Raw genomic sequence first — 27888 nt, 5'->3', positions numbered from 1 at the left:
CATTGCTTTTGGAAATGCCAGGCATCTAATACTAAATTTTCATCACCTTGCCCTGAAAATAGCTTCTATCTTACAGAGAACAGTGGGGGGGGGGGGGGAAGAAAAAAGAAAAAAAGAAAAAAAAAAGTCAAAATACATCATCTTCCTTTCAGTAGAAAAACAATCTTCTGTATCTTATATGTACAGACATACAGTTCAATGTAATGATCCATTGTTATAAGTACAGAATTTCCATACTAGGTTTAATAAGTTTACATTTTACCTTTAGCAAAGCTAAACACAGAGCACGGTAGAACAAAAAACTGATCACAAATGTAACATAAGAAAGCAAAACAGTAGAAAAGTAAACTGAAAAGGGAAGGGGTAAACTTAAGGAATTATGTTGATTTGTTAAAAGCTATATAATTGCTAAATTTTGCCTATTAGATGCACAAAAACATTAGAGCCAAAATTCTGTGACTTCATTCTTTCTTCAGTAGAAGACTAAGGGTAGGGCAACTTCAGGTACTTCCCAAGCTCCCCAGTCCTGTAGCTTGTTAAAATCAAGGTGGCCAAAGACTTTCCTTCTTGCTGCCGAAAAGGCAGTCTGTGCACTTTGCAGAGGCAGAGTGCTCTCTGCTTGCAATCTCTGATTTAAATTGGGCTGACAAATTTTATTTGATGAACAATAATATCAGCTATTTTTATTTATAAAATTTGATACTACTTATCTTTTCTCCCTTTTAATGTGCCCTCCCAAAATTTAGTTAACTGACTAACAAAATTAAATCCATCAAGCTACTAATTATATACATTTTCAAGTGAAAATTTATAAGTATATCAGATTTGTAAATCTTGAGCTCTATTCCCAGAAAGAAAAACTTAGGGACACACACACAATACATATTTTAAACATTCACTTTCTTTCCCACCCCATCTTCCTATCACTCAGCAAGTGCTCTGTTCACAAGTAATCTCCAAATCAAAGAAAAATAACCACATTTATGGCTAGCCACTTATGGCAGAACATACATTACTGAAAATATGCCACAGAAGAGATGAAGCTAGCACTGTCATTTGTAAGAAAAGTGAAAAAGAATCAGTGAAATCTCCAATAATCATGGTGGGACTGAAAACCTAGAAGCTGACTTCTCAGACATGATGGGACTTGTTGAGGCAACATTTATTTTGTATGCTGTAATTTCCCAGCCTGATGACTGGAATGAGATTGACTGAACTGAAGAATTCCTATGAGACCTATAAGTATACTGTGATCTGCACTATTGAATTATTAAAATCTTGCCAGTAATCACTTTGCTGGAACTTAACCTTTCTTTGTCCTCACCAAATTGATAAACATCTCACAAGAAATGAGACAGAGATATGATGGATATGCTTACACCCTTTTCATGTTTATCACAACAATTAAAAAAATATATCTGTATTGGCAAGCCTTTCAGAAGCAGAAAAGGAAGTTTGTTACCAGAATACATTTTTCAGAGTAACTTTTCAAGAAACTGTATTTAAAAAACAACAAAAAGTCTTCTGATTAATTGTTATCTACCAACAGCAAAAAGAACACTTAGCAGTTTACAAAGTGTTTCTGACATGAAAGCAATATTATTCATATTTAATTATATTTCCAAAGGGGCTCAATTTTTCATCATTAGTGATAATGATAAAGTGGTGAAAGTGTTTTCATCAAAGGAAAAAAAAATCTGAAGAAAGATGGAAACAGACAAAAAATATTTCATTGTGTATTAATAAACTAGGAATGAAATCATTTATGGACAATCACATTAAATACTGAGGAGCCGCTAAGTATTCCCAAAGGCATCTCACAATGATGAACCTATAGGAGAAGCACTTTAGTGACTTTCATAGAATCAAAGAATGGCTTGGGTTGGAAGGGACCCAGTATTAGGTAAATTTATGATTACAGTACCTTATCAAATTGATACTCTGGCTTCCTCTTTTGGTAGCTCAGGAAGTGCCAGTTTATCTCAGCGTCTTAAGTGGAACCCCTCTCTTATATCACCAAAACTCAAATATTTCCATTACTGTTTCCTATACCTGTATTTTTATCTAACTTTTACCTAATCAGTCCAGTCATATTCTTTTAACCAAAGAATGTAAAATTTGCATTTAGTCTCCCTAGGAATAGAGAAACAATTAAATGTACATACATTTAGACAGATCTTGCCTCATCTCCTTAACCTTATATCTGACATCTACAGCTCCAGCTCCACCCAACACAAACTTCCAAACAGTCTACAGTCTGCTGTCTGAATCTATTTTTCTTTCTTCCCAGTCTAGTCCACCAAAGACACTAAAATGGCCCTTAAGTCTAGTAATTCTAGAAGTAGAAACGATTCTTCTTCATGCCAGTCCTGGTTTTGCAGCTGTTAATCATACACCCCTGAACTGCACCTTTTTCCAGGTGAAAGAAGATTTAGCTTTCTGAGCTCTGCTGCTACTGAACTCTTGCTCATGCTGAGATTTCCATAAAGCTCACACTGTCTCACAACCAAACATTCAAGACTTGCAGGAGGTTTTAACATGACCTTTGTAACCACTTATCAGTCTGTTTCTTAAAAAGCTCTAATACTCTTCTTACATTCAATTCCTACGTAGTCAACAAAATCACACTATTTGTAGGTTTTATTCACTCAATATATCTTCGATACTATTTTAAATCACTTTCTGTATTCCAATTTAAATGACATCCTTTGAAAATACCAGCCCTCTGATATCAGTCTGTTTCTCTCAATAGCTGCTTTTTTGAATATTCCTGATTCTGTTTATCACTTCAAGGCTAGCAACTGTATAGAACCAAGAAGATTTCTCTTAGAAATGGAAAGTGGTGGTTAAGGGAGCTGGGTTTCTTTTCATCCTGGCCTTTAACTCAGTTCTATGCAGTTCACATAGGCTTTATGTACTACTGCACTTTCTATTAGCACTTCACTTGTTGCTTCCCTTCAGCAGTATCAACTAAAGCAAATAGCATCTACACCCTGCCTTCCTAATCATACCCCATATGCACACTGATAATTCTACATCCCTGCATGCTTAGAATAAACTGACTTTGTATCCAAACAGACTACAAGTTTTCCTATTTCATAAGAAACTTTACCTAGCATATGGCCTGAATGTACATCCCATTAATTTTCTATCAATCTGCCATTCTCCCATTATAATTCTATCACTGTGACAAGACCTTCTAATATCTTGAAGGAAAATAACATTTAAATATCTTTGAGCTTCTGAAACATTTATAAATCACTTAAATCATCAAAACTAAAATAAAGAACACATCCACTGCCCAGATTAGTATTTACAGGTCAGAAAGAATAAAACAATTAGTCTTTCTCTAGAGTATCTTGTGTTTCTTCATTACTATTCCTTAACTGGTATAAGAGCATCGACAATTCAGTATTTTTAGTTTGCTAGTTATATTTCTAAGGGTAATTATCACTCTTATCAAACAGGTACCTCAGCTAGTCTATTTTCAACCTATAGAGCACTGTGACTGGATAACAAAGTTTTTAAAAAAATCAAAAAGAAACAAAATAATTCATTCTTAGCAAGGCAGAGATTTGTTGAGCTGTGTTGTTCCACATTTCAGGTTTCCTTATCAGTTTCTGATCCTAGGTTACAAAAAAAAACAGAAACAAGTAATATAAAACCCAAACCAAGATGTCCATGGTTCACACTGCAAACTGGACTTCAGCAGTGATTGATCAAAGACATGATGTAGTAGTAGAAACATCATGTTTCTACTGCTTAGGGGAAGATAAAAAAAGACAAAGAACGTGAGAGAGCAGTGTTCAAACACACAAAACAAAACACAACCCCCTCCTTTATTTAAAACAACTACAAAAAAAAATCAAAAAAAAATCAAGAAGGTTTACACAGGTGGAAAGGAAAGAGAAGTGGAAAACTGTGAGAAAAGCAGAAAAGAAAGGACAGCCCTCAGCAGTTGTGCAGTCTTTACTTGGGAGAAGAAACAGAAGCATCAGACAAAACAATACATCAAGACAGGAATAAACATCTTAACTAAAATAAACTAATGAGCTACAGTAGTAACTAACAGATAATAAATTTCCCAAACAATTACAAAATTCAAACAACAAAAAAACCCAAATACTTTTCCTTTGAAGTAAGCTTTAGACAGGTCAAAGGTGGAATATTTCCAACAAGAGTGACAAAAAAATTCCAGAATTAACAAGGACCAAAATCAAATCATGTCTTCAGTCCCAAAGAATTTCCTAACCAAACTCTTCCCTGACAGTTCATTTCCATGTTAAACAAACAGAATCAAAGATGCAGATGCCTTGCTAGCAGTAGAGAGAAGACAAACCATATCATTAAAGGACTGCAGAAATTTCCTGAGAGCATGTCATAGTTTGATCTGGTTTCCACGACAAAGGGGTGCCCCATTGTTGGGCTCTACACTCCAAATGGAAAATGGAAGAACAGAGTCATCTAGGATTTGTAGTTCATTCTTCTCTTCTGAGACCAGGAGACCAGAACTCATGAAATACACTGAAAATACATGGAACTTGCAGCATTAACACTTAACTCCCAGTGCACTACACAATATTTTGATGAGGAATACCAATGAAATACCATGAAACCATGATAGTGCAAAATATCATAACAGAAGAATTGTAAGTCCCATGCTTGGAGAAACCCACAGGAATGGTCCTAATATGTAATCACCATCAGAATTTCATGTAATGAACACTATAGTCATTAAAAGCTTAAGACAGTGCAAAGAAAGCCTAGACTAACAGAAGTATATAAATGGACTACATTGGTTATAAAGTTCCAACCACAAATTAAGTCAAGGCTGGAAGAGTATTCTGGGTAAGTGTAACCATGAGTTTGTCCTGCTCATGAACTCAGCTGCATACTTCCACAGCTATCTGCTGTTAGAGACAGGCTATGAATCTAAACAGCAATTTAATTTGATCCAGTAAAGCTACTGTAGTAAACTGTACTATCTTTTATCAAGAAAAAACAAAACAAAACAAAACCAACAACCACAGAAGCTAATTAGCTTAGGTGCAGCATTGTACGACTATTATCACACTGCCAGCCCGTTAGCATCCAGCCCACCATGTGAGACCTCCTCATAACATAACTTACACTGCTCAGCCCCTACTGATCTTTATCCTCTTCTCTGATTTAGAAGTGCATGCAATCGTGATGCAACTGACCTGGTGACCAACATACAGGCACCTCAAGATCTGCAGCAGTGACCTTGCTGGGAAAAGCAGGGATTATCCAGTCTCCCTTCTAGCAAAGGGTCTTCTCTGTTTCATTTTAAAAAACACTGTGCAATTCCCTCCAATGAAAGCAAAACACAGCTCAACAGGTAGATCAAAGTGATAAAGTCATGAGCTAGAGTTCTGCAACAAAAAAATCCTATGAGACATAAGACATAAGACTTCCATGCTGATAAATAACTCAAAACTAACACTAAACAAAGAAAAAAGAAAAAGAAAAAAAAAACTACACACATCCATGAAGAACAATATGACTAAGGTCTCAAAGGACTACTTAAATTCACAAAAATACCAGCCCATTTGTATGAGCAAGCAGGCATGTATCATCAGCATGAACATTTCCCCTCCTGTTCATAAAATAATTGAAATAATTGTGCTTTACATCTCACTGCATTAACAGTTTTCCAGTTCCCCCCCAGATTTATTTTTAATTTAAAATTCAGCTGTGTCATGTATGATTTCAATATTTTGCTGGACGACAAAGCAAAGAAAGAATGAATTTTAGCAGAGTCTAACGTGAGATAATGTGAAAGCTGTAATGTAAGTGAAAAATGGCCATGCTGCTAAGATAAAGCCCCAACCACCAATCTCATTGTCAAGCCTGGCCATCTGTCAACAGAAACCTGATTTACTGCATATAATGCTGCTACACTTGATTACTACTATACTGATATGAAAGGCTCCTGATTTTTTTTTTTTTTAAGCACACCAAAGGCTACTTTCTAGCAATGTAAAAGGGTTAATAAAACACCTCCTTGGAAGCCAGGCTTTACAAAATCAGGTTTCAGATCTTGAAATCAAATTCCACATCATTTCAATGGCATTGATAGATCAAATTGTTTTATAAATAAAAATATGAAAACCAAGGAAACAAAAGGGAAAAAAAAAAAACGCTAATAAATATACAGCAGTTTCACCTTTTAAGTAAGGTTACTAGCAATTGCAATGATGCTTGTTTCTCATGGAGATGATTTTGATGATGGGCAATAGCAACACATTTTAAACAAGGTCCTTTAAGAAACATTCCCACAATACCTCTTGTCAAGAAAAACATCAATACAGAGGCCATTTTTCTCCATTTGATAACTAGTTCAGATACCCAACCTGTTTGCAACAGCACTAGTGACTGGGAGAATGCTCAATGTCCTGTAAGCGCTTCACACCACACAATGTAAGAGTTCATGACGTAACAGCTTAGAGGAGCATGCCTAATACCATTCCTTCCCCTTCCCCGTTCCAGGACAAAAGTGCCTCTGTACAAGATTCATACTTCACATCAGATACCCACTGAGTGAAATAGCTGCAGGTACTTGCTCAGATTAATCAATCAAATCAAGTAACAGCATTAAGTAATAAAAAGACAATTTTTCTCATAAAACAAGAGCCCAACACTGAACATGGTTTTGTCCCAGGAAAGAGGAAAATAACATGTCCTGAGCAGCTGCTCATTAGGTGAGCACCATTCTGCTTGAACAGCAAATGAAACAAATGTCATGTGGAAAAAACACATTTACAGTCATGTAATTACACACAGTAATACAGGCATATTGAAAAGAGGAAGGAAGACAGGTACAAATTACAGTTGCACAGGCAATTTATTTCTGGGAGTTTATCGTTTTTGATGTCTCTGAACTTGAACCTCATGATTTCATTTAATGAGGCTTGTTTCCTGTTAATTTTTTTCTCATTATACAATAACAGACAACTCTGACTAATCGATTCCTCTTAAAAAACAAAACAAACAAACAAACAAAACCCACTTCTATCCCCAAATACTTACTTATTTGTAATCAAACAGAAAAATTAAGGACACCAAGAAAATGCTCTAAAAGAACAGATCAAAATTAATGAAAAACATAGAATCTAGCTGTAAACAATATACACAGGTGAGAATTTGTTTCAAGCCTACCTGATACTCATTGGGCCAGAAAGTGCTGACAGCCAACTCTGCTCGAAGCCAGTCTTTGCCAGTGGAGCCAGTGACATTCCAGATGGGATTAGCCAGTGGCCCTTTGTTCACCCTAACTAGAATGTTCAGAGTTCCTGGGTTTGCTCCACTCTTGCTGTACAGAAGGTAACTGAAATCGATACAGTGAGTATCATTTTCTTTCATTGTTGGAAGCTGAAGTCGAGTCTTTTCTCCAGGGTCATGGTCCGACGAAATCACTATCATATATGACCCTAAAAAACATGGGAATGGGAAAGGGGAAATAAGAAGAAAAAAACATAGTACTAAGTAAAGATAAATGCCAAGAAGCTGATTGTTTGATTGTTCATGGTAAAACAAACAAACACCAGAATTAAATGCATATATTTTCATATCACAAAAACTTAAAATTCACACATGAAATCTAGCTAGCTATAAAATGCCTAGAAATGCCATTGAAATAGCATCTACAAAAGTTATATCTCTGAAGATCTCTGTTGATGATTCTAACTAGAAAAACTTATCTCCTCTGCTTTAAAATCAAATAATTGAAAGTAGGATCAGTGTACTCAAGAACACAGTATTATCATTATTTTGAAGTCACTGGGGCCAAAATTCTCTCAATTTGCACAAGTGGTTTCCTTAAAATGAAAAATATGGAATAACAAGGCCCACATTCCTTAGTGCTGCTTTACCAAATCTTCCTCCACCCAGAAGGAGGCTTGAATTTTAGATATACTGGCAACAGAACTAGATCACTTGGGACAGCAAGCCATATTTGTTGCTTGTTTGCCAAATGGGTTTGAAAGGAACACAAAGGCTTCTATTGCTGGAAGGAAGCCCATCCTATAAATTTATTTTACAAGTATACAGAAGACAGAATAAGTTGAGCCTGACAAGCTACAGAGGCAGAAAGCAGAAAAAAAAGATGTTTAACAAAGTGATATGGGACATAAATAGTGAAATGGTTAGTCCTCGTGCTCTGCAGAATGGACAGAAAAGACAGTAAAGGCTGCCAATTTATTTTACTGTATCCCAGTCTTACAGCATCTTCATTTCTTCAAGAGCAATGATTCTATACCTGTGCATTACCTAGGAAATCAATCCAACACAACAAGGCTTCTGAGATACTGCATGCTTCAAGTGTGCAAAACTTTGTAGCTAGGAGGAAAAACCCCTGCCACAGTCTTACTTAATGGTTGCAGAACATTCATATTGATAGATTTAGCTTCTGCTTTACTGAAGAGAGACATTATATAAAAAAACATTCTTTCTGAACACTCAGATAAAACCCATCAAACGCACAGTTCCAAAATTAGGCTAAATTTAAAAAATTTTAGAAGAGCACTTGTCCAAAATAAGTAGTCCTGAGCATATACATTAATATTATTGACTGAAAACCTTCTTGTAAGCATACATTTCTGTAAACAATTACATCTATGCACATAAAGTTTTGTATTTTGATTTTCATCCAATCAGGAAATACTGTGTTCAAAGATACTCTAAACAAATGTACCAACCATTCTGAAAATTGTTGGCATGCTGTTGATCAGAAGATGATGAAAACTTACATATATTGATTAAATCATCTATGTGAGATAGTAACTTACTGGTCTACAAGTCAATTCTGTGCTAAAAAGTTTGTAAGCAAAGAGGCGTCGATACAGCAGAAATCAGCTCTTATCACAGCATAGTTCAGGGATCTTTTTAAATATTCCTCTTCAAAATAATAAAGAAATAATGTAACACGAGAAGCATCTAGTTAGTATTCAGAATTACATGCAGAACCTTCTCTTGAATTTATTTATTTATTTTTAAAAGAGAATTGTCAGACTATCAGTTAATTGCTATATTGTTATCATTAATAGTCACTTTTACAGGCACAAAAAAATTGTATTACACTATGAAGGTTTGCTGTTAGAGAACTCCAGTGATTATGATTTAGAATCAACTGACAATTTCATGCAAGCTCTTTCAAGAAGTGTTTCTACACTATGATCATCAGTGGGCAGTTATTATGCTTCCTGACTCTAGAACCAACTTATTTAGAGAAAACATGCTTGCAACCTCTGTCGTAACGCATGTTGTCTTATAAGCACCAAATTACTCATGAATGACACAATACAGGATATTATTTTGCAAATTTGGGAGAAAATACTATGCATCTGGCAGGGGAAGGTCATGTAGGAACTATGGGATGTTTTTCCTACACGAGTCATAAAAGCAAAAAAAAGATAAGAAAAAATTCACAAAAACTGTTTTCCACAGCATATGCACAGACTCCCATCATTGCCTCTTAGCCTTTGTTGCATTCATCTTGCAATTGTATTTAAGTAGATAAAAAATGAATTCTTTTTCTCCTAAAAAATTTTTAATTTTTCTTTATTTCTAAAGCTAAAAGAAGGGAATCTGAGGGAGGGAATGAAGGAACAGAATATAAGACACAAAGTTTGCAAAATGTTTGAAATATTTCTTTCAACTTGTCTCAAGATAACGATAAAACTACTAGGAGGAAATGAAGACCAAAATCAAACAAACTAGAATCATTCCAAGACCTTGATTCTATACTAAGTTAAGCTACAATAGTCTTTAGAAGCATGAACATAATTTCTCAGCATATACTCATGTTTTATAGTACTCTACTTACTCAACACCATTTTTTATATTTTAAAAATACTTAGAAATAAACTTCCATACATCCATCTATATGTTTTAGTCCCATAGCATTTGATGAAATGCTCCGGACAACATTCATAAACCATTTGTCTCAAAGCCAAAGCATGTGTTAAACATCTTTTAGATTACTTCCCCTTCCCTCCTCTTTTTCAGCTTCTTACCAGATTCTCCCCATGAATGCACACAGCCACTCTTTCCTCTGTCATCTACTTAGTCCAAAAAAATTAGAAGCCAATGCCAAAGTCAACTAAACCTCACATTTTTATTTCTGGAAAACTCAAAAAGTATTTTCTTACACCTTCACTAAGAAAGGCATTCTTTATTAAAATAAAAAAATAAAAAAATAAAGAGGGCAGAAAGCAACCAAGTATGCAGTTAGATACAGCGCACACTAGCTATTTCACTAAATCCCAGTGAAGCCTCTGTGATTTTTACTGTTATATTGGTCTAAGAGATCACACAGGTAGAAGTAAAACACTGTATAAAACTACTTCCCTTGTAGATAATAAAGAAAAGAAAAGAAGTACCCTTCTAGAAACAGAGCACAGGTTTTTACAGGAAAGAAGTCATTGCAAGTGAGTTGCTCTCTTAACAATCCAAAAAAAAAAAAAGAAAAAAAAAGCATTAGAAAGGCATTTTATTATTATTATTTTTAATAAGATGGAAAAGCAAGCTTTTCTTGTTATAAGACAGAAAGAGATAACATCTCTGGTTATACTGTAAGAAAACAGGGGTGAAAAGTATCCAAAGTCATCATTTACTTTTGGACAAAGAGCCATTGTTCTTAACTGCTCCATTCCCTGACCATTTGTCACCACGTCTAAGTGAAAAGACTTTAGTAACTATGGCAAGAGGACAGTTACAGAATGCATCATAACTCATAAGCAACATTCTTCCTGAGCTTGACACTTATGTTGCTTCATCTTCCTTTCAGTAATTCCCAAAAGTCTTACCCATCACTGCAAGTTTGCAATCCTTAAAATGCATAAACAACGTTCTTTCTCCTACCATACCCTGTGCTATTTTTCCTACTTATACATCATTTATATTTCTCCCAAACTACAAACTTAATTTTACTTTTTCTTTGAAGTCCTTCTAATCTATTCACCAGTTAGTAGCTCCTAATATTATGCCTGATGTAACAAGGCCAGTACAATTCTGTCCTACACTGAACAGAAGCATCAACAGAGCATGAAACAGCTGAATAATGTTACTTCCCAAAATTGCTGTGACCTCATGTCAAGAATTTGCCTTCAAGATCTACATTCCAGGAGGTTTTTGATGTTTAAAAACAGACTCTGAAAGGCACCTACACAGATACGTAACCAGGGACACAAGACTTTTTCTTAGCCATACCATTCACTATATACTTCAGTTTTCTTTGTGATTTGTTTACTTTGATAATGACTGAACTTTGTTACCTACCTCAGCAGCAAGGACAGATGAATACAGAATAAATTCACGTCACAACTAATAGTTTGGGAAAAGCTTTAGTTTCACCCCCTATTGAAAGCAAAGCTTTCTTATCATCTAGTAGTTAATTTGCATATTAATAAGTAATAAATAAATAGAATCCTTAAGTAAAATACATTTGCTGTAATTTAACAATGGGGCAGATTATTTTCCCAGTGAAATTATTTTCTCTCGCATTCTTGCTCCCCGAAAAATGGGCTTCTGCTTGAAGCATGAAACTTGTAATTTTCAGCAGTCTGGTCTTTGACTCCTATAAATCCTCTTCCCTTCAAACAAGCATTAAGCAATCTCCATTTAGAGGGCACATAGTAGTAACTTCTGTCCTCCTATTGTGCTCCTTCAATTTTCGTGACATTACTGCATCACCTTGTGATGCTTGTGATCACCTTGTGGCTTAGCCTGGCACGCAGCTCAGCCATACATGGATCTTCACTCACTCATCCATGACCAGTGAGATGGAGGAAGAGATCAGATATAAGGTAAAACTTGCAACTTCTACTTACAGACAGTTCAATTGGACAGAAAAGAAAGGGAAAATAATAATAACATTAATAAAAAAATATAAAATAATTGATGTACAACTCCATTTCTTAACACTGCCGAACAATTCTCAGCCAGTTCCCGCACAGCAAGAGCCTACTCACCAGCCACCTCCCCCAGTTTCATACTTCTGTCCGATGCCATACAAACTGGGACATCCCTTTGGACAGTTTAGGTCAGCTGTTCCGGTTCTATTACCCCTCCCAGCTCCTTGCTGACAGCACAGCAGAAGGAGCTGAAATGTCTTGGCTCAGTGCAAGCAGTGCTGAACAACTAAAACATCAATGTGTTATTAACGTTTTATTCATGCAAGTCTACAATATAGCAGCATGCTAGCTACTAGGAAGAAAAAAATAAATAAATCAGCTCTATCCCTGCTGAAATCAGGACACACCTTCAGGTGAACATAACAATTAGGAAATTCTGAATTTCATATGTAGCTAGATTTATGAATAGAAAAGATTAAATAGACACTTAAATAAATACTTAAATAGATTTATGTAAGATCAAATCTGAAATCTTCCACATAAAGTCAAAAGAAGGGTCTGCCTTTACTTCGTATCACCATCACTAACATAAGGTGGAAAGTCAACGCAATTAAGTGCATTATTCTAAAGCTCAGGACCGATGTGACCTTTCTCTTTCATTTTTAATACTTAACTTTTTAACGCTTAACTTTATAACTCCTGTTTAAGTATCAGGCAGTCTTTATGCTCAATATTAGGCAATGAGATGATATGGAAATAGACTTCCAACTAAGAATTGACTGCAAACAGGAAAAGTTCAGAATCTTCTATACAAATTCACAGAAAATGTACATTTTCCATGTATTACTGATTATGCAGGTTTATTCTTCGATGTATAATCACACAGAATCACAGAATCGCAGAATGACCCGGGTTGGAAGGGACCTCAAGGATCATGTAGTTCCAACCCCCCTGCCTAGCAGGGCCACCAAACATACACCTTTACTAGATCAGGTAGCCCAGAGCCCTGTCCAACCTGGTCTTGAACACCTCCAAGGACGGGGCATCCACAACCTCCCTGGGCAGCCTGTTCCAGGGCCTAACCACTCTCTTAGTAAAGAAAATAAACTGTGTAACTATTTAAGAAAAGCCTGCGTACTTCTGTAATTTGCAAGAAAAAATAGAAACCCTTAAAAGCTATTAAGTTGCTATCTTTGCAGGAAAAAAATTCCTTTTAAAAGTTTAATAAAAAACAAGTAAAAAAAATAATAAACTGGCTGTTCTCAAGGTAAATCCCATCTCTTGGGTTTAAAAAAAAGTGTCAATTAAAGTCTCTTCTCCTTTCACCTTCCACTACCCAATATTTAGTCAATAACTTTCACTCCAAGACAGAGGAAATTAAAAAATTAAGACAATTCTGATTAATTCTTGAATTTTCATGTCCTCCTCCACATGATCAATTTCATGCTTCCATCCCCAAAAGGAGTGTATCTAGAAATGAATGTAAAGGCAGTATAATCTCAGTTAGAACACATTACAACATGCATGTGCAAAACACTGTCTCTACACCCTGATTTGACTGACAATCAGTTGGTATCATTATGAAGTTTACACACAAAATAAAATATTACTGAAAGTAATAACACAAAAGGTCTTCAAAATTTCTTTAGATTTTTATGGTTCAGGTATAACTGAATGCTATCTACACACTTCACCTGCTTGCAGGTATTACTCCCCACACAAGTCACAGTTCATTGAAGGTTGGAAATTGTCAAAAATGAAAGGGAAAAAGTCAGGATTGCCAATTTCAACTTTACCGCATAGCTCACTGCCAACATGACACAGCTCATATGCAAGTCAAGGCAAAACTAAATTTACTGTAAAGACAAAGAAAAAAGAACAGAAAAACAAAGGAAATAAAAAACCACAGAAAAATGCAGACTGACAGAGAATCCAACACTTATTTTTTTTCTTTCTTCTACCTTCCAAAGGCAAGGAGAATTCTTAAAATAACCAAGCTGAAAGAGGTTATTAAACTACACCATGTAGTAAATAAGTGCTCACTTATTTAAAAAGAAAAACTTAGTCTAATGGACACTAATAGCTCATCAATTTTGCGCTGACTCTGCAATTTCACTTAACATGAACAGGCACCTTTCCCTCCATTCAGTACACGATCATGCAAAAAGCACAGCTCTACATACATTACAATAATAAGCTCCTATAACTGGAATTCCCTTAATTTCTTCACCTATAAAGGGGAAGTGCCCAGGAGACAGCTAGACATGAGCCAACAGTGTGCCCAGGCAGCCAAGGCGGCCAATGGCATCCTGGCTTGTATCAGGAATGGTGTGGTGAGCAGGACTAGGGAACTCCTCCTGCCCCTGTACTCGGCGCTGGTGAGACCTCACCTCATGTACTGTGTTCAGTTTTGGGCACCTCAGCACAGGAAAGACATGGAGGTACTGGAGCAGGTCCAAAGAAGGGCAACGAGGCTCATGAAGGGCTTGGAGAAGCAGCCCTACAAGGAGAGGCTAAGGAAGCTGGGGCTGTATAGTCTGGGGAAAAGAAGGCTGAGGGGAGACCTTACTGCCCTCTTCCAGTATCTAAAAAGTGCATACAGTGAGAGTGGGGCAAGTCTCTTCTCACTGGTGACAGGACAAAGGGAAATGGCCTCAAGTTGCGCCAAGGTAAGTTTAGGTTGGATGTTAGGAAATACTTCTTTACAGAAAGGGTAGTTATGTACTGGAATAGGCTTCCCAGGGAAGCAGTTGAATCGCCATCCCTGGATGTGTTTAAGAACCATTTGGATGTGGTACTCAGGGATATAATTTAGCAGAGGGTTGTTAGAGTTAGGGTACTATGGTTAGGCTGCAGTTGGACTTGATGATCTTCGAGGTCTTTTCCAACCTGGGTAATTCTATGATATGGTCACACAGAATAAGACAGACTCGGCCAAGGTAAATTAGAGCAGCACCATGCCAACCACAGGATTAGTATCCTAGATGTGACAACACTTGAAGGTTATTAACATCTAATAACTTGTGGCATGATGCTATTAACATTCTTCACGTGCCCACTTCATAACATTTTCACTAATCAAAAGAAAATAAAGTCAAAACAACAATTACTTCAGAGGTACAACAGTATTTCCCAGAATCTCTATCGAGAAAGTTTTTGAACAAGTTCTGACTGACAGTCATTCCTGAGGCTATAAGCAGTTCAAGAGTTCTGATCCCCTTAACAACATTTATATATGAATATACAATAAATATGAACACTTTTGAAGTGTTTAAATTCCTAGTTTTCTCATATGTAAAACCAGTGCCCTGTGGATTTGTTTGTTCTCATGCAGAGAAGGAAAACACAATATCAGTTTCTGAATTATGATACCTTAAGCCTTTTCACATTGCTTTTCCTCATGATGGGTCGTTAGCAAATACACAGGCTCCACATACTACAAAATCTGGTATGAAAAAATGTCAGCAACTGAAATTTGATGAAAGCAGTGTCTGCAGAAAAGAACATTTATGTTACTATGTGCTCCTCCAAACAGCTTCTTCCAACAAAGCATTCAGAAAAACAAATTTGACACAGTGCATCAAGCAAACTTATGAAGGCATAGTGTTACTGAACAGTAAGTTGCATTCACGTAACTGAAAAGCACAAGGAATACTTTAATATTTATTTGGGAACTAAGAAAGGTGCTGTTACAAATCTGTAACATCAGCATTCATGAGTGGATAAGCAAACGTGAAAACAACTCTGCAAGGGATGGTAACTGTATGATGCTCTGTCAGCCAGGAGCTGGGTGCAAAAAGCAATATATTGGCCCCAGAGATTGGTCTACAAAAAAAAAAAGTATTTTCTAAGTGTGAACATCAAGAAACTCCCAACTCCAGTGTAACACCATTTCAGTGCAAAATACTCTGATTGGGATGTCAAGTAAATGGGTACCATGAAGAAAGATACACAGTAAAAAGAAAGATGTAATATGAAGATACAGTAAAGACAACAAACAATTGCTGTGGCTTCCTGCTATGAAATACATGCATGCAAAAAGTCGAAATCCATTTTCCTTTGCCATTACTATCAATTGCTTTGTTATTAATTGGCTGGATATGATCAATAATAATGCGCGGTTTTGCTATGAATGTTTCTGTCATGGAGTTTCCAGGATGAAAGACAGGCATCAGCTACATTGCATCCACATTCAAGACCTCGTGCTACAATGTCAAGTTATAATGACCATTACTTAACATAAGCTATACACCTAAAAAAATCCTCAGGCCCAGAGATAATTCAGATTCTCATGATGATTAAAGAATCAAAGTTTTCTTTTCTGAGAAAATTATAAACAGAGTTCAAGTTAACCAGTTCCTGTTTGGTAATCCTAATTTAGAAAGAAATTAAACAGAAACATGAAAGAATGATAAGCATCCTAGAATGGACAGTGACATCGAAATCAAGAGCAGTGAGCATTTGTGTAGGTCCTTGGTGAACCATGCACTTGCTGCAGCATGTGAAAACACTTTCATGCAGAATACATCAGGTCAGCCAAGGCAAACCAAAACCTCCCTGCTACCAGAACAACACCCAAGTACACTCCCTCTCAATCCATGCTTGTCAGGCCCTTGAATGAACCAAACCTACACCCCGATCCAGCAAAAGACAGTTCAGATCTCCTGTCCCCTCCTAGAGAGGAAAGGTGATGACGAAGATTGATTTTTTCCTTTACAGGCAAGTGAAACAAAGCCACTCATGGGATAGTCCAACAAGCTCCAGAGCGAATCCAAGATATGAAAGGAAGCTGAAGCTGCTATGCTTATAACAGATAAGATTATTTTTTTCTTCCCAGACTGAAGCTTTAATTGAGTTAAAAATCTTTCAGCTAGTCAGGAAGTTTTTCTGCAAAGAGAGCTCAACAAGTAGCTTCACAAATATCTTCTCTTCATCACAGATTTTAAAAAATAAAAAATAAGAATAAAAATCCTGCAAATTTTGTATGCATTTCTCCCTTGTAAGTGATATTTATATTTTATCTGAATGAGAAAATATAAGTTTTGAAGCAGCATTCACATTCAGATTGTCTTTCATACTCATCATCCTTCCAGAAGAAACAACATTTAAATTGTAATGAGAAGATATTTATTTCTACAAGCTTAATGCATGGAAACTGAAAATAGAAATTAAACTGTTTCTTGCCTGGATGATAAGCATTTGACAAAAACAATCTGCTGAGGGTACAACTCCCAAGAATCACCCCAAAATCTCTAAGAGTTGAATAAAAGCTCAAAAGCCTTAATCATTACCATATGGAACAGAAGATTATAAATGTTATAACAGACATTTCAGAAGACAAAATTAAATGTTCTGTATTCCTTGAAAGTACTCTAAGAACTTATTTAAAACACAGAAGACTTATAAAATAGTTTCATATAACTTCCTAAAAATATATATATAATAATAATGATTTCTTTATTTTTAGATTACTTCTTGGTACCAAATCATAATTTTTTTCCTACAAAAACAATTTGCCTCAGAAAATCACTTTATGCTAACTGGAGAATCATCCTTTTTCTTCAGATTCTTTTACAGATTGTCCTGATTTTTGCTGAGATAGATTAGTCCTCTTCATAATATTTCACATGGCGTTGTGATTTCTATATGCAATAAGAGTACTGTTAGTAATATATTGACCATTTAGTTGCTTCTGCGTTGCTTACAGAGAGCTTCTCGCTGCATTGTGTGAGTGAGCAGTGGTGAGGAGGTGACACAACCATGACAGTTGACCCCAACTAACCAAAGGGACATTCCCTGCCATGTGACATCAAGGACAGCAAGAAAAGCTGTGGGAAAGAAAGAGGAAATGTGGATGCTCAGAGTGATAGCATCCATCTTCTCCATTAACATCTGCTCCACCAATTAAACCATCTATATCTCAGCCCATGAGTTTTTTCACACCTTTCGGGTTCTCCTTTTGATCTCACCAAGGGGAATCGGTGAACAGCTGGACTGTTCCTTATTTCCAAGGAAGTGCCTTCAGCCTATGAGCTGCATGCAGCCATAAATATTTGTTAAAGCAATTAACAAATATAACCTTAGGCAATTTAACAAGCACAGCACATTAATACTGAATGTCCAGTGAGAGCTCTGAATTCTACAAAGATGGAAAGGGTACTTCAGCAGATGCTTCAGCTGGAGATTGGACTAGATAACCTTCATATATCCCTTTCAACCTCAACCATTCTGTAATTCATAGGAAAAGCTAAAAAGGAAGTCTACAAAAAGCTACTCCTTCAATTTCTTTTGCTTTTCCAGTTACTGACTGCCATGTTGATCTTGCATTACAAACAGTCTTATAATGCATCTGCATTATAACCATAATAAATTACTCTATACTACCTAAAAAGAGCAGAGAAAATCCACAGATCATACATATTCAAAAAAAATGCATTGAGGAATGCTATCCAAGCCGATGCATCACTACATCTCATCACACTTATTTAAACAAAAACAAGATTTGAAAAACTAAACATCCACTGTGTATCAGAATGATTTGATACAGGCCATAAAAATGATAAAAATAGACAAAAAATCTAAAACATAGTTGAAACATTTGCCTTTATACTCATGGGAAGCCTGTAAAATACATTAAAAAGTTAGGGAAAAAAAAAAATAAATCAGAATTCTTAGCTCTCCTATATCACTGAAGCTCACTAGTTTTATGGTATATGACAACTCTCCTTATGCTTCACCTATTACTAACAGCTCTCCATTCTGTAGCCATCAACTACCCTGCTCTCCCAGTTACAGATCAACATTAATAAACTATCTACAGTAATGGTGATACCCTGTACATGGTTGATGTCTGTTGCATCTCCATCTGACATTACAGAGGCTAGCATGCCTGAGAGATCATCATATTTTCCAGTCAAATCAGTTGTTTTAAAATAAATATAAAAAATAAATAAATAAATTTCCCTATAATCCCTTGCTTCTCAAATAATATTAGTAGTTCAATTGGTTTTACACTCTAGTACACACCATCTTTCTTCTAGAGCGAAATACTTTTGAGATGGATGGAAACAACCCTATCTATTATAAAAATCACTCAAGCTAAAACACCAGCATTTTTTGATACCGTTTTCAAAGAAATAATTGGGCTCTGTGTTCAACAATGAGAAGAATAGCAAGGAGAAAAGGGGCATAAAAACTAATAGATAAAACTTACAAGCTCACAGCTATTAATGGTTTTTGTGCTGTTTTGTTGTTGTTGTTTGGGGATTTTATTTTCTTCTTAGAAAAAAATTGGTTTATGGAGATCAGCATCTTTCCTCTTGACATTTGGCTTTCCAATTAAAATTTGAAACCAGTTTTTTTCTTTCCAAGTAAGCTAGTATATATATGCTAATGCTATTTAAATCCCCCTTTATTTTGAATATTGATGCTCACATGCCAATAAAATATACTAAGCATACTCATCCGAGCTGTTAAAGCACTATTCCACCTGCATGAGGCTACCAGCTAACATGTGGCACTAACTAACGTATTATTAACCTAAAGTTCTAAAAAGAAGGGGAAAGGAAAGAAAGAAAAATGCCTAAATGACAATGTAGTCACAGTTTCAGACAGTTTGTGATCTTTATACACTGCTATTTATTAGTTAAATATTATACTGAATACATTCAAGTATTATATATACATACGAGTATCAGTATTATACATACAAGTAGAAACTAAACCAATTTTCCAAATGTAATTTCAGGCAAATTTATTTTGTGGTCATTTCCCATTCTGGTTTCTCCAATGACAGAATATAAGAGTATCAAGTCATCCAATGAGCTATTTTCCTTTCTTTCTTACGGTGTAAATTCAGCTTTTAAATGAAGCTTTTGCAGCTGTACATCTTAAGAGAATGTGTAATTTTTACTGGACTAAGAGGATATATAATTGAACAGAATACAATCATTGTCCCTAAAACTTTTCCTTCACAATTCGAATTGCTGAAAACATAAAGTAACTCCAATGTTAATAACTATAAATTATAGCACTGCTTTAACATTTTCTGACTGTCTAAATAAAACACAACTGAGAAAAGGAAGATAAAGTATATTGCCTTTTAACATTAATCTTTTTTTAAAAAACAATTTCTATGAAGTAAATATCAAATTAATTTATAACACAAGCACAACCATCTATCTAGAAATGTAATTTCTAAATTAAAAAGAAAAAAAAAAAGTAAGGTAATGTAGTTTCTTCCACCATACCTATCAGTCCTCATAAGACTGATCAAGAGTTAACAGAAGTCTTTCCAATGCATAATGGAATACACAGTGAATGGGGAAAGAAAAAGTAATTTAGGCTCTTTCCAAAAAAAAATAGATAAAACAAATAAGCCACATAGTCTGTGTACTGTTAACTGACAGTTTTTTTTCTTCTTTCTTGCATTGTAAGGACACTTTTCCTGGTTTTTATAAACATAGCCACATTTCAGGGAAAAACGAACTGAAATAGTAGATAGTGGAACACTTAAAGCTCACGTAAGAGACAGCTACTAAGCACTCAGTTCCAGAATTTAATTAACATTTTAGCTAATCTCCAACCTGAATGTTATTTAAAATTATTACGTCTTAACATGTCAACAGTTCACAAAAAAGAGAGGGTTACCACCTTCTCTTCTGCAGAAACATTTTATTTTTTGAAAATTTCTATTTTCTTTTTCCCTTTAATAGAAAAGTCAATCGTAATTCCTTCAGTCTTTCCATAAGGAATATGTTGACTAACCATGTCACTTCTGCACCTTTCCTATAGGTGCAGAAGGACATGACTAACCATGTCCTTCTGCACCTATAAGCTTTCCCAGCCTGAGAATTCTTGCACGTACCTAACTGAATGCAAGTATCTAGGCTTCCAACAACAGCAATAAGGATTATTTGATATATTTTCATACACAATAGCCTATAGAAATTAATCACAAAGGCTACCTTTTTTCCAGAACAGCATCAAAACACTGACTCACATTTAGCAGCAATTCACAATCACAAAAAAACATCTGTGCAGTTCTACTACTTCCTTATGTATTCAAACTGCTGATTATTCCACTCAGCCTTAGTGGTGAAGCTACTAAGTTTTGCAGAATCATTTCGTTTGCATTGCTTTTCACTTCCTCTTGATTAGTACCGCAATCTGTCATGAACACTTTGTATACCAAAAAACCCTTAAATAAGCTTTCAGGTTCAGTAACCTGGATATACTCAGCAAGCACAAAGGATATTTGTTATTCCATCATCCACTGCACAAATAAAAAGGTTAAGAATGGCCAGACACTAGAGTTTTCCAAGCAGATTTTCACCTGGAGTAAAGAAGTTTAGCTTCATTAAAACACTTCTTCCCTAAGCTTGAGTAAGTATCTTTAAAAAGTAGATTAGTATAAATATTACAGGATTTCCAGCTTTCTCTATCATGTCTACCTTTGCTCACTACTGCATATAATATACTGTCTCATTACTGGGTGCTCAAAGAGACAACAATCACCTTCTGCACTGGACTAAGGATGCCTTGTTCCAATGCCTCTCAGGACTCTCCATCCAGACCTGATAGGAGCCTCTTGGTTCACTTCTCCCCAAGCCCTCGCAACCTTTCTAGTACCTCTGATACAGCAGTCTTCCTGCTCCCTTCTCTGTCCTTCTTAAGTTCAAAACAGTGGGGATGTTGAAGGGTTGCATTTCATCAGCTTTTATAAAATGCTGTCAAGGTTACTGCAGTGTGCCTCCTGTTCCTGAGAGGACAGGACATGCTGAAACACTAGTAGACAGAGTTTGCCATAAGCAGAAGAAGCCCAGTATCATCTGTGCCAGCCAAAGACAGAACTGCATCTGGTTTTAGCTGAGTTGGACTCACAGGCAAATTGGTTGTAGCAATCCCAGATACGTCTACAAACTGAGAGAACTCACTGACAGAAGCCCTGCACAAAAGGACCTGGGGGTCCTTGTGAATAAAAAGCTGGACAAGATCCATCAGTGTGCACTTGAAGCCAGGAAGGCCAACTGCACCCTGGGCTGCATCAGAAGAGTGGCAGCAGCAGGGGGAGGGAGGCAGTTGTCCCCCTCTGCCCTCATTCATTAGTCCCCATCTAGAGTACTGCATCCAGGCCTAGTGTCTCCAGCAAAGGAAAGACACAGAACTGTTGAAGCTGGTCTAGAGGAGGTGACCAGAGGGCTGGAGCACATCTCCTATGAAGATGGGCTGAAGGAGAGATGGTTCCATGTAGATCTCGCTGTGACATTCCAGTATCTAAAAGGAGCTTATAAACAGGAGGAAGACTGACTTTTTACACAGGACAAAAGGGAATGGTTTTAAACTAAAAGAGGGGAGATTTAGATTAGATATTAGGTGGAAGTCCTTTACTGAAAAGTTTGTAAGGCATTAGAATAGGTTGACCAGAGATGCCAAACATTTTCTTGAGGTATTCAAGGCCACGCTGGATGGGGCCCTGGGCACCTGATCCAGTTGGTGGTAACCCTGCATATCACAAAGGAGTTGGAAAAAAGGTGATCTCTGAGGTCCTTTCCAACTCAAGTCATTCTATGGTTCTATGACCCACATAGTTTCCTGGTTCCCACTGTCACCAGGATGCAGCAGTTTCATAACACTTGTCCAGAAGTTGAACCAGCAGCACATACAATCAGCAATCTTCATCAGGTACATTTTATTGAACTATAGACTATGGCATGTAAATAAAAGAAATCTATGGCTCTGGAAAACATTTGCCCCTACTAAAAATGTTTACTGTGACACAGGTATTTTTACTGAGTGTTAATTCATGAAGTAAAATTTGGATATTAAAAGAAATAACTTACAAATGGTCTCATGACATACAACAGATAATAGAATGCTTGGGGTTCTTTTTTCATTGTTGTTTTTTGTTTGTTTGGGGGCGGCCTCTTTTTTTTTAATAGTTTTTTGAGGAGAGACTAGTAACTGACTGCAGATGGAAAAGAGGTGAGGTAGAAAAGGATTCCACTGAATATAAATACAAAAAGCCATTCTAACCCTATACCTTCACAATATAAATTCCCTTCATCCTCTTTTCCAGTGTTCTCATTACTTAAAACATAAATAAATGAGGAAAAATAAATAAAAAAATAAGCCCAGGGACCCAGAGGAACAATTACGCCATGGAAAGTGATCTCTTAAAACTGCTTAGTCTGAACTAAGAGCAAAACAAAAAAAACCTTAAACACCTTCAGAAGCTACAAATTTTAGAAGTCTACACAGCTAATGAAAATCTATTCATTTCATTCACTATCATGTAATAATTACATTATTTGTAAATCTATCTGAAAACTTATTAGAATAAAATACAGAGATCACAGAATCACCCGGGTTGGAAGGGACTTCAAGGATCATGTAGTTCTAACCCCCCTGCCTAGCGGGGCCACCAAACATACACCTTTACAAGATCAGGTTGCCCAGGGCCCCGTCCAACCTGGTCTTGAACACCTCCAAGGACGGGGCATCCACAACCTCCCTGGGCAGCCTGTTCCAGGGCCTAACCACTCTCCTAGTGAAGAACTTCCCCCTAACAATGGAGATGCAAGAGAGATTTTCAAAGCAAATACCTTTTTTTTTTTTTTCCTTTATTATAATCATACATTTTTTTAACGTGCAACATAAGGAAGAGGCAAGATTTACAGCAAGTCTAATGGCTCAGACATGTAGCAAAATAGGAATTAGGGCAGTGCGGTGGTAATGGAAGTACTCAGTGATGTTTAATTTTAATGAGCCAATCTGAACAATATGCGATATAATCAGAATATAAAATGATGCATATTGCTAGATTTACCACAAGAAACGCCTCTTTCCTGCAAGCTTCAAGAGTTTTATACAAAAGGCACCTTCAGAGACCATGGGAGTACAGAAACATGGGAGGCTAAAGCCAAGAGAAACAAATAAAAGGGTATATCTAATACACATAATATCTATAACTATCTAATGCCAGATGCCTGTGGACTATCTACAACAATTACTTCAAACTCAGTCCATAATTTTATGCTTCTCTTTTGCCAAAACATACTTAGTTCTCTGTCTCATAGCAACTAATCAATTGTCATAATTTATTTATGCAATTTAAATAGAGAAAATGTATTAATTTTTGACAAATTAGCATTTGCCTGGGAACACTAAAGCTTTCAGATTATATAATATCCAATTTCAATCAATATTTTTCATAGTAAAAAAGCTGATAATGGTACCTAAGCCATGCTACTCCTAAGTTCAAATTCACAGAGATGTGCAACTTTTAGGGATGAAAATGACCAACAGACCATATTTTTTAATAACTGCCACATTTTCTCCTTTAATTCAAAGGTCAGCAAGCACATTTGCTACCCTGAGTGATCAGTGTCTTACTGTTTTTATAAGGTACAATTATTCGGAAAGCTATTTATCATTTCTAGCAATTAAACAATTGTTCCTGTCTTCAGAGCAGTAGAAGTTACAGTTTCACCTCCAAGAAGAAGCCTTAAAAATTTGATTGTTTTCTCCAGACTGATAAAGGCATCACTTTGGTAGGATAAGACTCCATACGTTACTGAAATTGTCACATTGACAGAAAGGCACAGATACACTTTAAAACTAGACAAAATTTCATTTGCTTTAACAGTGAATCACATAGCAAAGCTCCTATCTTTTCATTTGAAACTCAACACAAATCAACCAGATGTACCCAAAGTGATGAAATGAGTGTGGTCATCCTGTGTCACCTCCAAAGACATAGCTGTGCCCTCAGATTCAACGGAAATCATCTTCACTTTTCATGAATCGTTCTGGGCACCGTATAATTAAACTGAAGTAGGAACAAGACAATATAATATGCATACCTACATACAATTGCATCAGCAGACAATTCAATATTGCTCTTAATTATTTTTGAAACTTAGCCAATTTAATAGATAAATTCAATATTGCACAATTCTCTATCAGCTTTATTAGATTCAACTCAACACTATTCATCACTATGAGTATGAAAAAAAAAAAAAGAAAAAAGAAATACTTCATGTCTCAGCTCTATTTTGCCACAGTTCCACAGCAAGGTTATTGCCCAGAATAGAATAAATAGAAGAGGAAAAAAAAATAATCAGGCAACTCATTAATAGACAATTTATAAATATGGTTTCCATCCTCCTTGAGCACTCTGCAAAAAACGCATCAGATATGCTGGAGGAAAAAAAAAAAAAGTACAAACCCAAATGGAACAGCAGAGATGAAAATTAAAAATTAATGTAATAATAAGTTATATTACATTTAAAGACCAAACTTTTTAAGAAGTGTGACCATACGGTGATTGAGAAGTTAAGAGCAAATTTTGCAGGAGCAGCTCCAGAATACACAATACTTGTCAGGAAACAGAAAGCAGTAACATCTTGTGAGATTGCTTATGATACAGCTCTTGAGACATTCAAAATAATGGAAAATTACAGCAGCACATACAAAGAAGTTTATCAATGGAGAGTAACAGGTGAAATACAGTTGTAAAATGGAAAGCCAGAACTGAGAATCTTCAGATAGCTCCAACAGCTCAAAAAAGGGAGGAGAAGGAAGAGAGAGGTTCAAGAAAGATGAGCACCAAGTAGTAAGCACTATAAAACATCAGCAAGTCCAATTACAGGTTATGCATGGTTTATCCAGATTTCTACAAAATTGATAAGATCTGACTTGTGTTATAGTTTCCTGCTTATAAACAAACTGAAGTTTGCTACGTGGAAGAAATAATCATAGACTTGCCTCCAGAAATCACATTAAAAGCACTGCTACAATTACTGAATGCCTTCTGTGACATGAAGAGTTCACTGAATCAAACAAGTAGGCCGTAATACAAGATTGTATCACTTTCAGATACCTACAAGAATGATGGAGGACACCTGTGAAGGAAGGCTCAGGGAGTGGTAGCAGTTCTAGAAAAATAGTTATTTATGTCCAGGATTTGATAACTGATAACTGACTCTGAATCAATTCTACTCTGATAAGTGTGAGTTTAAAAAAATAAATAAAAATTAACAAATATATGATACATGACGCCAAAGCTCTCTTAACACGGAGTTCAGTTTAGTGGCTTGTGGTGGCAGTGGTAATGGGAGGATGGTTAGACTAGATGACCTTGAAGGTCCTTTCCAACCTTATGATTCTATGATTCTAATGTGCAAAATAACTCTTTCTCAACAGACAAAACATCTTTCTCAACAGACATATTTAGACAACTTCTTTATTTAGAAAGCAAAACCTCTCACTTTTAGGCTTCCAATTCAAGAACAGGATTGCTGTGGCAACAAGTTCTTGAATGGCAATATAACATCTGGTAGATAGCATCAATTCAGTGACTTTAATACACTTAAGGCTAGTATCTGTATCACACAAACACTGTCTATTACTTTAATTTCAGCAGAGAAGCCATTAAGTGAATAAGCAATAAAAACAAAGTACTTAAGGGTTTTTGTTCCACATAAGTAAGTGCACAAGCGACACAAAGACAACTACATTGGAATGGCTTTCAGTCCTCCTCTATGGAGAGCTATATAATTAAGTCTCTGGATTATGAAAAACTTCCATCATTTCATGAGCAATGAAAATAACCTTAAAGCACCCAAACAAGCCCCATGCTGTGCTCTTCTCAACCTTCCCCAGGAGAGAACTGAAAGGACAAAGGCAGACAGTCTGCATCAGTAAAAAATCCTGAAATGCTACCAAATGTTATCATTTGCTTTCCACCAAGAAAAAAGCATTGGCAACTAGGAGACCAGCACTATGAGTGTGACTGGAAAACTGCACTTAGAAAAATGGACAGTGGGACTCAGTGGACAGCCCTGACCCACAAATTCTATTATGTGCCAGATCTTAAACTAATAGGCCATCTTTTCCACTTATTTTACTTTCCCTATTTGAGAGATGAAGTTAAGATATCTTCTGCCACTTCCAAAACATCATTTCCACATTCCAACTTCTTATCACTCTACAGTTCACACATCATGCTAACATTTTGGCCAAGCAATGTTGTGTCACACTGCCACGTTTCTGGTTCACACAAATCACACCAGGTCTCCTACAAAACGATTTTACCCATGTAAATTGCTTCCCTAATACAGTCTACTAAATATATAATGTTTTTCTTCTAAAGTCACATGGCATTGAACCGGGTCCTCTATGTATTAACTTTAAAGAAATCAAATTATTCATATCTCTGAAAAAAAAGATGTATTTCAGAGGCAACTAGAGAAATATTAGCTCATATGCCATGCCAGTTATATGATACATAATAGATTTACTCATATGAAACCTCCAGCTGTTTTGCCAAGCCTGGACTCCCTGTTGAATTTCAACTACTGAAAAATATCTAAGAGCCTGCACTCTTGGTAACTGCCTCCTGGGAAGGGAGAAAAGACGACATAAACAAGGACTGTCAATAACACACCTAAAACTATTTCAACATGTATTTCATGAAACTCCCCACTGAGCAAATTTAAACAAAAACCCTTAATCTAATTGAATAACTGATTATAACTTAATTTTATTACAGGTTAAAGTCCATTTGCAAAAACAGCTAAACTAAGAACCTGTGCCATTAACACTTAAAAAAACCAATTCCTGTCGAGCAGAAACACCCTCTAGACTGCTCCAAATGCCAGGGAAGGTTACTGCTCACAGAACGAACGCAAATCCCATAACTATTTTCTAATCTACTTCTTACAGTTTAGTACTTCCAAGTGACCAATCAATACATTTTGATAAGAAATAAAATGAATATTCAAAACACCAGTGCAAATACTCTAAAACCGATGAGCTCCTACTTCTGCACAAGGGCTTGTTTTTGTTTTGTTTTGTTTTTTAACAAGGAACTACATTTAGAGAGAAACATGGTAATGGGAAAAAAAAATGCACCAAAGCAAAATGATAAAAAACATTCCTCAAGAAGACTAAATACTTAGTAGTGGCAATAGACTATTTTATGTCTGCTTGTTTACTTATTCATTGCAAAGGA

At 36.1% G+C, this 27888-nt stretch overlaps 1 protein-coding gene across 1 annotated transcript in view; it reads right to left on the bottom strand.

Moving 5' to 3' along the window:
* PTPRK (protein tyrosine phosphatase receptor type K) overlaps positions 1-27888 on the bottom strand; it is a 392252-nt gene that overhangs the window by 250035 nt on the left and 114329 nt on the right. Inside the window, exon 4 of the mRNA XM_015858508.3 lies at positions 7180-7451. Within this exon, the coding sequence (XP_015713994.2) occupies positions 7180-7451 (272 nt within the window). The remainder of the gene's footprint in view (positions 1-7179; positions 7452-27888) is intronic.

This window comes from Coturnix japonica, chromosome 3 (genome assembly GCF_054131305.1).
Source record: "Coturnix japonica strain WE chromosome 3, WE-NBRP24, whole genome shotgun sequence".
Classification (NCBI taxonomy): domain Eukaryota; kingdom Metazoa; phylum Chordata; class Aves; order Galliformes; family Phasianidae; genus Coturnix; species Coturnix japonica.
This window is presented reverse-complemented; position numbering and strand designations above follow the sequence as displayed.